The 13,267-nt window shown below is 28.4% G+C and overlaps 2 protein-coding genes across 3 annotated transcripts; one reads left to right on the forward strand and one right to left on the reverse strand.

Annotated features, from left to right (window-relative positions):
- The first annotated feature begins 1,989 nt into the window (after window positions 1–1,989).
- LOC114393968 lies at window positions 1,990–2,586 on the forward strand. Its single transcript, XM_028355498.1, has one exon. It carries the CDS (start codon window positions 2,057–2,059, stop codon window positions 2,486–2,488), a length of 432 nt encoding a protein of 143 aa, XP_028211299.1. The 5' UTR covers window positions 1,990–2,056; the 3' UTR covers window positions 2,489–2,586.
- Window positions 2,587–2,840: 254 nt separating this feature from the next.
- LOC114393954 (putative HVA22-like protein g) lies at window positions 2,841–8,007 on the reverse strand. 2 transcript variants are annotated; one of them, XM_028355485.1, is made up of 7 exons: window positions 7,775–8,007; window positions 7,588–7,652; window positions 7,376–7,474; window positions 5,156–5,212; window positions 5,013–5,076; window positions 4,368–4,592; window positions 2,841–3,078 (listed from the first exon to the last, which is right to left on the reverse strand). In XM_028355485.1, exons 2-7 carry the CDS (start codon window positions 7,617–7,619, stop codon window positions 2,869–2,871), a joined length of 687 nt encoding a protein of 228 aa, XP_028211286.1. In that variant the 5' UTR covers window positions 7,620–7,652; window positions 7,775–8,007; the 3' UTR covers window positions 2,841–2,868. The 2 variants fall into 2 exon arrangements, with proteins under 2 accessions (XP_028211286.1, XP_028211278.1); XM_028355477.1 differs by having other exon boundaries at window positions 7,806–8,006.
- Window positions 8,008–13,267: the final 5,260 nt, after the last annotated feature.

The following is a 13,267-nucleotide window of genomic DNA, read 5'->3' on the forward strand; positions in this document are numbered from 1 at the left end:
CAGATTTAAAGCAGCCATCGAATGTGGAGAATATGGAATTCAAAAAAACGAAAAATAAAATAAAATAAAGGGTAAATAGTCACTTTTTTCTCTCAATGTGTAATTCGCTGACAAGGACGTCCTTGAAAGATGAAAATACAAAATTTAGTCTTCGAAAGTGTAAAAAGTGCGACAAATATATCTGACCATTCACTTTTGTCCGTCACCGTTAATAAAATAACCTACGTGACACGGAGGGATAAATTTGTCACTGAAATGATTGTCAACGTGGTCATCTTTAATTGTTAGCATAGGGACATATTTGTCATAATATTTTTTTTTACTTTTCATCTTCACGCTCCGTTGACAAATGCGTACCTAAAAGATGAAAATGCAAAATTTAGTCCCTGAAAGTATAAAAAGTACGACAAATATATTCGGACGCTAATAATGAATTGTATAGGAGAGAAGCTAGGGAAAAAGGGATTAAAAAAAGTAAAATACAGCTTAAGATTTGAACTCTTATATTTTGATTATCTATCTATTTATCCATCTATCAAATTGTTAATTAGTTTTTTAATTAATCAATATAACTACTTATTTTTCAAAATAAAATAAATTTCTTTAGTTTTATGATTAAAAAAATTTGAGTTACCATTTAAAAAAATGAAAGCCTTTTATTTCTTGAAATTTGTTGTTTCTTCAATTAATTATTAATCTTTATTACGTACTGTGTCACAGTATGCCAAATAAAATGTAAGGTCGTTGTAACCCCTAAATCAGTGAGAGATACAACTCTACGTCCCAAAAGGCAAAGAATGAACCTATGTATTAGTTTTTCTTTTGTTTTATTTTGAAGTTAATCTCTGTATTAGTTTGAGCATTATTGTATTTTTTATTTAAATTTATTTGGGTTCTTTATTTGTTAGTAACTGTTTTCATTTCATTCATATTGTGTATCATAAGTGTTGTTTCGAGTGGAAGCACAGGTTTATCCAAGAGATTCTTTCATATTTGAGGTATATATATACATTTTATTATTTAATGAAAAGACTTATAATTCCACTTTAGCTTTATCTAGTTTAAATTTTGTGAGATTTTTTTTTCAAAAAAAAATTGTTGATTAAATTCTTTTTTTAAAATAAATAAATAAATAAATTTGATCATGCGACCTGTTGTGTCTTTTCTATTTACAACTCTCGACATATTATTTTCAATCTAAATATAAAGATACTTAACTTGGAATTGGGATATGAAATAATTTTAAAGATTAAAAGTGAGAAATTTAGAAATTTGATAAAATTATAAGATATAAAATAAAGTTTTTCTTGACAGCAAAGATTAAGGTTTAACAAGGAAATCAAAATAATAAAAATATATATGTTAAAAGGCAATTTAAAAAATATATTGCATAAGTAATAAGAGCATTAAATTACAAACACATAATAATAATAATAATAATAATAATAATAATAATAATAATAATAATAATAATAATAATAATAATGATAATAATAATAATAATAATAATAATAATAATAACAACAATAACAACAACGTGCGGATATATTTGTTGCACTTCTTATACTTTCGGGGATTAAATTTTGCATTTTCATCCTTCGGTATTTGTTAGTGTAATAAAAAGACGAAAAGTCAAAAAGATATTATAACAAATATACCCCTATGCTGGAAATTAGAAATGACCACGTTAACAATCATTTCAGTAACAAATTTGTTCATTCGTGCTAAATAAATTATTTTATTAAAGGTGATTGACGAAAGTTAATAACCGAATATATTTATTATACTTTTTACACTTTTAAAAACTAAATTATTTATATTTTAAAAATATATTTATCAGCGAATTAAACATTAAACAACAAAATAATTATTTACCCTAAAGTAAATAAGACACGAAGTCGTTTGGAACCAAAGTGCGTGCCTAATGTGCTCCTTTATCATATATATTCATATTCTCGTCTTTTTAAGATTGAAATAGACCGATTCTTATTTTCCGAAAAAGTGTTTGTCACTTGACCAAAACTCTCTCTCTCTCTCTGATCAGTTTTCCACAGACATGGCCAAATCCTCCACCACCACCTTTTCAACTCCTTCTTCAAATCAAAACCAAACTCATAATTACAACACTTCAAAAAAATCGCTTCTCAACTTAGACCCACTATCCGTCAAAACCTCTTCTTACACTTCTCTCAAAGACGTGCTTCCTTTCTCCACCACCGCAGCCGTCAACTCCCCTGCCGCGAGCCACCACCACCACGTGTTCATCCGGAACCGCCTCGTGAAGCAGGCCGCGTGGGCCTACCTCCAGCCCATGTCCACTTCCCCCAGCGGCCCATCAGGCCCACACTTGTTCCGCCGCCTTCACAACAACAACCCTCTCGCTGCGTGTCTCAGCTTCATATATCATCACATAGTTCCCTCTCTCACCCGAACCCTACACCGAATGCTCCACGCTATCCCTTGCTTCATTCGTGTAATTCAAGAATAGCACAGAATTAGTATTTGTACTTTGTTTCTTTCTCTTTTTTTTTATCCCAGCTCCTATAGTATCAACCAATTAAAAATATCAAAATAAAATTCTAGCTTATTGCAAATTCCAAATGTACATACCATTACCAGGATATATAAAAGTTTATACATATCAATGAATGAGAATTTTTTAAAGAGGAAGCAGAGTCTAATTTTTTTTCAATTTGCCCATTATTATTTTTTCCACAGGGATTGAGTTTGTTTGAGGTGACTATGTCTATGTACAATGGTTGTTATTACAATCATCGACGTAGTGGGGTTCGAGGGTTTTGTTGTTGTGTGTCTAACCGTCTGAGTCTGCGCGTGCGGTGTTGATTCAATGTCCTTGACGCTCACGCGCTAGTGTTGGCCGTTGATTGTGACGGATTTGGGTTCCCATGGCTCTTCCTCTTCTTCATCCATATATTCGGTTTGAGAGTTTTGGTTTTCACTGGGGGGGCTTGGAGGCCACTTCTTGCTTTTGCTTAGGGTGCTGCTTTGCTTCATGAAGGACGATTGGGTCTGGTTTGGAGGCGCTTGTGGGACACTTTGACCTTGCGCGTCCTTATTCTGCAATTTGGTGGTACTCTCTTGTCATACTTTGTCACTATTTCCAAATGCATATATATACTGTATTGTATTGTATATATCGTTACTTAATAATAATGAGAAAAATTGTTAACCGAAGTATTTACCTTGAAAAAAAAATTTAAAAAAAAAAATTTAGATTTGTAAAATTATATTGTTTATAATTTTTCTACCGCTTTCTTATAATTTATATTATAAATATTTTTCTTTTAATTTTTTAAACAAATGCCTTCCTAATAATAATAACAAAAAAAAAAGAAATACAGAAATTACATATTAGTCATAATTTATGAATTACGATCAGCTGAATAAAGGATTAACATGATTTTAGTTTTGATGAATTTTGGTTATAATTTTTTTTATTTTAGTTTTCATTACCTGACATGTAACTAGGTGTACCATGCCAATAGCTATTTTGAGATGGTACAAGACTTAATATGTTTTTTAGTTTAAAAAAATATATTCTTTTTACTTAATATGTTTAGAAATAATGATATTTAGACACCTTTTTTTAACAAATACTTATTTGATAGTTTTTTTTGTTTTTTTTTCTTGCCATATCGTATCATTTATAAACCTATCACTTTTCTCTTTTTGATTTATTTCTCTCTCTAGGTATAGATGAACATTTGGGTATCTATCATGGGTGTTTAGATACTGAAAATAGATTGAATATTTACATTTGTAAAATAACTTTATACTAACGTTTAATTATAAATTATTATGATAATTTAATTAATTTTTATAATAATTATCTTATAATTAATACCAATAATTATGTATAATTAAATAATAGTATAAAAATATTTACACTATCAATACATAATCATTAAATTCTATCTTATATCTCAAAAAATACATATTTTTCTTTAATCAATAATGAAAGAGAAATACTAGTAATATATTTTCTAACTCATACTTTTTAATAGGAGGTAGATGCATATTACCTGTTGTGAGGGGTATTTGTTCTCATAAGATCTTTTTTTTTTTAATGAAATAAGAGAGAGAAAATAATTTGATATTAGTTTATCATTTTATCTTCTTTTTTTTTTTCGCTATTCTAACACCAGACATACAGCGACACAGGATATATTAGATTTCAAACAAAAAAATCTCAAATAGAGAGAGACAATTGGAACTCATGGAGTTATATATCTTTTTAAAATACTTATAATATTTTTCTTCTATAAAAATATCATATAGATTATTTTTTAAAAAACTATTTAATGTCGAATTTGATTTCTATAAATAAAAAATAATGGAGAGTTTACCTCTGTATTGGGGTTGGCAGAAAATCCACTTGATTGAGAAGCCAAGTGCTGAAGAGCCTTGACAAAAGCACTTTGCCAAAATTTGGCGCAGTATTGCCAGTAATATATGACATTATCCCATCCTGTAGCCTTCAACTCCAATAATTTCATGTCAATGTCATGTTCATGACTTATCAGCCTTGATACGTAAGGCCCCAACACAGTCTCGTAAACATATCCTGTCCCCTGCTTCAGGCAACATTTGTAATTGTATTATTATCTAATTGCAAATCAAATATGCATGCTTTTTACCTTTCTTAGTAAATGAAAATTGTATTATTTGATGAATTACACAAAAGTTTTATTAAACAAAAGGTGGGTGCAAATTATTCAGTGGGAAGTCTACTGAAATTTAATATCTTTAAAAGGGTATGTTGTTGGGTTCCTCACATCAACAGTATTGTATAAACACGGTTTTAATTACAGTAATTTTACCATTTTTTAAATATAATAAAGCATAAGTACATAAACATTCCAATGAACACATAATCATCTTTCCCCCTCAAACAAGAAAAGGTGTGATGACAGTATAAAGTATGGCCTGCAAATAACATTAAAATAACTCAAGTGTAAAATTGTTGATAAAGAGAAGAAAAAGAGGCTTACTTTAGTTTTGGGATACCACAAGTAGACAAAGAGCACCAGCTTCATCAATCCATACATTGGCAGCCTTCATAAAATTTCAGAGTAAATTTATAAGCTAAATCAAGAGGCAACATAGAGAAAATGGTTAAAACGTGGACACTTACCATCCAATAAATATATCTGTAAACTTTTCCAGTACAGTGAATTGTGCCATAATGATCCTGGAAATAAATCATTTATAAAAACGTGATTCATGGATTAAAACGAAACTTGAGTTTGTGTTTCGATCAATGTTCTTCATAAAATTAATTTTGAATCAAATTGATTTTATAAAATTGATTTTGAAGTGATGGATTTATATTTGAATGTTTTATCATAAAATTAAATTAAGAATAAAATTTAATATAAAATTTTGAATTCAAAAAAAAATTATTTAAAGTTTTCTGAGCTCAAAATTAATTCTTGACTCAATCAATTCTGACTTATTTTTTCAATATGAAATTAGACATATGAAAATATATCTAATTCCAAGATCAATTCTGAAGTTAGAATCTAACTCCAAATCAAATATCCACTAAATTGAATAATACTAAATGAGAATGCAATAAGCAATTAATAGTAGGCTTAAATATATTTTTTATTAATGTAATTAAACATTTTTTTCATTTTTGTCTTTGTAAATTTTTTTATTTATTTTAGTCCTTACAAAATATGTTTCTTTTGTTTTTTTCCTTAAAATGTTTTAAATAGTGCTTAAAATCAACAAGATAACTTCCTCACTTTTCCTATTCAATCAACGTTTTCTAGTATTCTTAACTCCATCTGCACTAAGAAAGGACAAGTTTATTTTCTGAAGGCGGGTAATTCTTACGCTGAACATTCATTATCAAGCACCTGTTTCGGCCCTCTGTTTGGTCTGCTTTACAACAAATTGGCCTTGGTTTGGATATTTCAAAAATCAAAATAATATTCTTTTGGCCAAAATTTGAAGACTCATTCTTTTTAACTCTTTACTCATTGATATATGCCTTATAGGATAATTATACTAAATAGCAATCGTTTTAAAATTTCTTCTGCATCATAATTAAGCTTTTAAATTGTGGTTTTCATTGCATGCATTTGCTTTTAATTTTCTATTATTTTCAAATGCAATTATTATATTATCCCCACTCTTACTTTAAAATTAGAGAAACAATAAATTTTAAGTGTGACTAATTTTAGACAAAAAAATTAATCTCATGGACAATCTAAATGTGCCAAGTGTATAAATAGCTAAGAGTCATACCAAAGAATCAAAACTCTAATTACGATTGTTACTAAAAAAAAATACAATTCAACCCATTTAATTGACATTGTCAAAGTAAATTATATTTTCCTTTTTTAAAAGATGCAAGTATTTATGTAATCACATTTTGCTATCTCGGTACTTCTGGTACCTTTCATTAATATATATAATTTTTTCTGAAAAAAAAAATCCTCCCTTTTTACTTTAAAATGTCAAATAAAGTGCACTTTACTTTCCACTTATGTAAAAATATATTATTTAATTAATCTTTAAACTTAACATTGCTAAAAAGATTTATAAGATTTTAATTAAAATAAATGTTAAGATATTTTCAGTTTACAAAGTTATCAATCACTTAAACAATAAATATTTTTAAAAAATATATAATTAACTTTTAATTTAGACTAATTCATATTTAAAACAATATTTAAAAGTTATAAATTAAGAGATAAATTGTTATATATATATATATATATATTGTTTAAAAAACTAGCTAATAAAATTTATTTAAAATATTTTATTTAATTATACATATTTTATTATATGTAGAATAAAGAAAATATTCTTTTTTGTTGTACACAAATTTTTGACTATTTTTGCGCTTCAATTAATTCTTAAAAGTACCCCACAATCCCAACAGTTATTAATAACTTCTCATAACAATTTTTTTTTACTGCCACTGCTCATAACAATTACTTACAACTAAACTAACTCTAAAAAAAATTAAAAATATAGGTAGGGAGTGCATATTTTATCACAGTAAAAAAAATAGTGCAATATTTACATCTTTGAAGTGTGTTAGTACAAAGGATGTTTTAGGAATATATTTTCTTTTAACGAAAGTTAACAGAACTTCAATAGAATTTTTTTTTAAAAAATGTCAAATATTTGAATCCCTGGCAAGATTAGAGTGTATTTTTTTTAAAGCTAATTAGTTGGACTATTTTCATTCATAATGTGAAGAAAGGACGATGCATTATTTACATATGTCAACACCAATGCCATTCCAACCCCTGCATAAGTCTTGATCATAAGTAATAAGTCCCGTTTATTAAGAATTTCATCATCGCAAAGAAGGAGAGAGTCTTATTTTTTGTACCAATATTTACACCAGAAGAGAAGTTCCTCAATATCGACCTTATTTTTCTCCAGGGTTTTATAGCATTCGAAGGCAGGGTATGCATACCCCAGAATGAGTCTGCAAAAAAAAAAAAATGATAAAGAAAGGGTCGTACATAACAATAATTCAAAAATTAAGTACGAAAAAAATCATGCGTCTATTAAGGAGAAAAAAAATAAAAAAGGACGTACATAAGGATTCGATTAATGAAATCCCCCAGCATTTTCAACTCCCACTAACACAAACGGCGGCAACTCTGAAAACAAAAGCAAACCCATCAAATTGCCAACAAATATGTTAATACATTTTATGACGTTTATTTTGGCCAATTTCTCCGAAAAAACAAGAGAATGAGAAATCAAGACTCGTTAACATCACCTGTTGTTTTACAAGGATCAAATGAACTTACAACTTAAATTGTGAGACCCACGTTTGAGAGATTCAGAGGCACGCAAAGTTAAATCCTTATGGTGTTGGAATTGAGGTGCCTCCAAACCCAATTCCTAAGGAAATTTAACAAGTTGAGATTTTATTCTTTAGAAGGTAATGTGGTTTAATCCTCTTGAAGAATGGCCTCTGATTCTCTCTTTCTCTCAAACAAAATGTGGAAGAAGCCTTAGGTCACAGGTAACAAAAAAGGCTCAAGACCATGTGAGATAAATAGTGGTGCGGTTATATATTTAACGACGTGAGCAAGAAAATTGTTTTTCTACAATTTTTTAATAATATTACCAACAGTAAATGCTATATTTTTTTTCTAAGATTGTTTTATTAATTTTTTAATACTTTACATACAAATATTAAATGAAAAAAATACATGTAATATCTTTAAAATATTAAAAACAGATGTATTTTCTTTATTTAGTGAGGGGATTAGTATGAAGGTATTGTTTGAATGTTTAGAATTCCAAACAACTTTGTTAATGAGAAATAAATAGAGTTTACAAGAGAAAAATTGTGGCCTTAGCCAGAGAGAACTGGTGTAGAGAGAAAAGAAGGAATAGCATATAAACACATAAACAAAACAGTAACCAAGTAAAAGTAATTACCCAATTAATTAAAACACCCAGCTATCTTCATGTATAATTCTTTCATTATTTTATAAAAACTATTAAATAAAAATATATGTATTTATCATCTTAAAAACATAAAAGTTATTTAATATCTTCATTGCAAATGTGAGGATTAGTTAGAAGTTGCATGTTGCAGAAGAATTAATTTAGAATTATTGAGTTAATATCAATTCTTAGAGTGATATTAAAGATAGAAGAGCGAAATCTTTTAATTGAAAAGTAAAGAAAAAAAAATACAAAACTTATTTATTTTGTTTCTCCTAATAAACCCATTTGAATTTTACAACCTTTGCAATGTCCTTACTCCATCCATTTCATGTTTATATTTGGCTAATTAGTAATTTAAGAGTAGTATTAGTTAAAGCAAACAATGGGTATATTTTTTTTAAAACAGAAAGAAAGCGTTTAGTATATAAGAAATATGATTTTTTTTGTTAAGCTAGATTATTTTTCAGTCGAGAATTAGAATTTGGATTGTTGAAGAGAGTGTGTGTAATTAGCTAAGTGTTTTTCTTTCATGGGAGAGTCTCTTGCAGGTTTCAATTTTGAGAGATATACACAGAGGTGTCTTGAAGTTAGGTTGCCAAGGATGATTTCCATAAGCGCTAAAGGTGTACTATTGTATATTCAAATTCATCAGGGTATGTGATTTTCAGGTGCTGGGTCTAAATATATAGGTTAGGTTATTCACATCTTGGGAAAGGTTCTCATGCGTGGTAACATAATTAATTTATTTTTCTTTATTTTGTTGATTTAGTGAAAAATCTCAACAGCGGCTTGTGTGAGGACTGAATGCATGCAGGTTAAGTTATCCGAACCGGGATAAAATATTGGTGTACTGTATCTATCCCTAAACTCATTTAATTGCTTATTTATTATTTGTACTTAAATGCATGTGGGTTTGGGTTTTGAATTAATTGTCTTCATCTCTTTAATTCTTGGACTTTAATGGTTAAGTGCGAAAAACAATTTTAAAAGAACTTCACTCCCTTGTGAAATTTGAGTTATTCATACCACTAGATTAACATAAATGAATTCATATATATATATATATATCAACTCCCACCATTAGGTCAACTTTAATAGATTTCAAATAAGAGGAATGCTACGGACATTTTCTTTGACTATGATTGGTTACATTTTTTGAAATTATCAATTTTGCCATGGGTTTTGGATTTCATTTAATAGAAATCAAGAGAGAAAATCATTAAGCGAGAAGGACAAGCTACCAAAAATTGTAATTTCCAATAAATTATAATCAATCATAGAAAATCTTAGAAAAAGAGTGTTAAAGAAATTACAACTAGCATTTCTCTTTGAATAATGATTATTTGCATTATACTAATTTGTCTCTCCCCCTCCTAACCCCTTTCCTCTCAATGAATAGAGAGAGAGAGAGTCTAACTCAAGTGAGAAAAGTTTCTTATGTGAGATATGAAAATAACTTATAACAATTATTAGATAAGGTTTAAAAACAATATATTGCAGGAATTAAAATATAAAAAATTGAAATTAAAATCTTATATAACCACCAAATCTCTAAAAGACTCAAAACAAAAAATCAAATCTATAAAAAGAATCTCAATCAACCCATCATCATGAATCCCACTGCTTTCACTACAATGACCATCACCCATCCATTGTAATGAGCATCGTCCTCAGCATCGTTGTAACCACAATTTGCCACTATCACCAACGGTCATCGTGGTGGTGACACACTGTGATCATGATGATAGACATCGTGGTCATAATCAAAATTATTAAACTTGAGAGTTTACGCAAATTCATGAGAGTTTCATAGACTCGACTTGTGGCTCAACTCGTAGACTCGTAAGAGTCTACTTCGTATAAAAATAATAATAAAATATCTATAAATAACATATTAATTAAACATTTCAACAATATAATAAAGCAAAATAGTAAATCATAAAGTTCAAAATATTTAACTAACCAAGTCTAGTAATAATACATCACTACTAGATAATAACTTGCAAAGGTTATAGTAGTGGTAGTCTAGTAGATCATTCTCATCGAGAGTTTGCTGTTATTAGAGAACAAAGGTTTGATATTATTAAAGGTGAGAATTTTGTATTTGAGAATAATACACTAAATGAAGGTATGTTGAATGTTGTACAAAAAGAAAACAATAAAAAAATGACTTACATTTTGGTCTAATTTTTTTAACTTGCTAACTCGTTGACTCGGTAGTAAACTTGAGAGTTTATCGAGTTTACTTGAGTTTATAGAGTTTGCCCAGTAAAAAAAGAGTTTACTCAAAAGTCAACTCACAGAGGACAAGTGAATTCGTAAACTCGTAAGAGTTAGCGAGTTAACTCGAGAGTTTGATAACCATGGTGATGACAGTGACGATGATCATGGTGGCAACAGTGGCAAGAGTTATGGTTACAACAATAATGACTATCATGATGGTGATAATAATGGGTTAATAATAATCTTGAGGCCGAGTAACATAATAATTAAGATATTTTTTATGTGATAAATCTTTTACATATTTAACTTTGTTTTGTGAATTTGTAAAAATTTGATGGTTACATAATATTTTAATTCAAATTTTAAAGTATTTTAATCTCAACATCTATTATTTTTATTTCTAGTCTTGATTAGATAATTATTATCAGCTATTCTTCTTTGTATATGTATGGATGGATAAATATAAATATGTCTATACACACATGTGTAATATGTATTTTTATAATATATTATAAATCCATCCAATTTAAATTGTAATTTATTTTACAATATATAAAATAAAAAATATTAAAATTTAATAAATTATATTACAAAGAAATATAAAATAAAAAACGAAAGAAAAATTAATGAAACGATAAATTTAAACAAATATAAAAAAATTAAAAGTTTAAAATTATGACATGTAATCATAATGAACATTTTTAGTAACAATCTTTAGATAATAAATGTCTTTAAAACATGATATAAAAAAATCAATTTATTTTTTATTTTAATATATAATTTTTTACTGTAACCTTACAATATATAATAATATTTTTACTGATATATATATATATATATATATATATATATAATAACATTAAGAATTGTATTTTCCATAATATTTTCACCTTTATTTTTATAAGTAGTACCCATAAAAGAATAATTAAACTTTTCCTTAATACTTATTATGCATACAGATTTAAAGCAGGATTTTAATGTGGAGAACCTATATATATATATATACGAATGCGTAAAAAATCGTTGGAATTGAACCACATTTGTTAAAATTGAAATCGACTGATTCTTATTTTCCTTCTGCAAACGTGCTTGTCACTACTCACTTAGAGTTGTTCGTGAATCGATTTTAGTCAAATTAAGGATTTAATTCAATTAAATTTGATTGGTTTAGTTCAATTCAGGTTAATGAATTACCCATTTAAATTTGGTTTTTTTCTTCTTCTTAGAACTTCTATTTTATATCATGGTTCATCTAAATATCCAATTTAATTAACATAATATCATCAATTGTTTGAAAGTAGTAAAATTGATTTATTTAATACCATCAACATAATATTCTAAAATAGACTAATACAAATTAAAACTTCGTACCCCATTGCCCAAAGGCTCTTCGCTATGCGAAGGTATGGGGGAGGGATGTTGTACGCAGTCTTACCCTTGCATATGCAAAGAGGCTGTTTCCGGATTCGAACCCATGACCAACAAGTCACCAAGACACAACTTTACATATTTTTTAATGAGATTTACCATAATAGTCTAAATCGTAACAATTTCCTACAAATTAATTTTTTGTAATAAGATTTGTTGCAACTGGATTTGTTGAAACAAATGAACAAAATATGATTCATTAATATTATAAATATGACAAAAAATATGAAAAAAGGCAAAACAAATAATAATGTACCTGAAAGTAATACCCTAAGAAGTTCCAATACTGGTAGGACGACACTTGCAATTCCAACACTTGGAGTTGATAAGTGCTATGCATACGTCATTTTATAATAATTTTGATCGAATTTTGTGTAGGGTTGTAGCAGAGACATGAAAGAGAATTGAAGAACTAAAGTGTCGTGCTCAGCGCGACCTCCTGGCTTAGCGAGTCAGAACTGCTTAGTCGAAGAAAGCTACTTAGCGCAAGAAGTCACATTGAAAGACAGTTGTCATGAGCAAGCACGCATCCTGCGGCTTAGTGCATGACCACTAAATCCAGTTGGATATGCGCGCTTAGCGCAAGTGTCGCGCTAAGTGCATAGGAAAGTTCTTATTGACTCATTAGTTGCTGAAGCATATAAAAAGAAAGGAAACATTTGATTTCCTAAGCATGAAGTAACCATAGAAGAAGCAGAGGAACAAAGAAGCAAAGATATCACGATTAAGCAGTTGCAATTAGTTACAAGAAGTTATTTGAGTAGTTAGTTGGTTACTAGAAGTTATTTGAGTAGTTAGTTGGTTATGACAGTTAGATAGTTACTAGAAGTTATTTGAGTAAGTTAGTTGGTTACTCAAGTTAGTTATTTTATGTCTTTGTATAAATAAACCAACTTTGTAATACTTTGATGAATGAATCCTAAAACTGCTTTTCATCTATCTTTCATTTCTGATATGGCATCAAAAGTTTTTGCTTCCGTGCTTCTTGCTTCCAATTGAAGCTATTTCGTTTTTTTTCTCTCATGGCCATGGTTGCCATTGATGATTCTAACCCCTTCATTCTTCATTCTTCCGACAATCCTGGCATTGCCTTAGTTTCTCATCCTCTTACCAGTGAAAACTACAATTCTTGGAAGAAAGCAATGCGCATAACTCTTCA

Source organism: Glycine soja, chromosome 2 (assembly GCF_004193775.1).
Source record: "Glycine soja cultivar W05 chromosome 2, ASM419377v2, whole genome shotgun sequence".
Lineage (NCBI taxonomy): Eukaryota > Viridiplantae > Streptophyta > Magnoliopsida > Fabales > Fabaceae > Glycine > Glycine soja.

Coding starts and splice junctions, on each gene's coding strand:
- LOC114393968 (XM_028355498.1), top strand. CDS start 2,057: ATGGCCAAATCCTCCACCACCACCTTTTCAACTCCTTCTTCAAATCAA.
- LOC114393954 (XM_028355485.1), bottom strand. CDS start 7,619: ATGCTGGGGGATTTCATTAATCGAATCCTTAT. Junction 7,475..7,587: donor TTCATTAATCGAATCCTTAT/GTACGTCCTTTT, acceptor TTTTTTTTGCAG/ACTCATTCTGGGGTATGCAT. Junction 3,079..4,367: donor CTGCCAACCCCAATACAGAG/GTAAACTCTCCA, acceptor ACCAAATTGCAG/AATAAGGACGCGCAAGGTCA.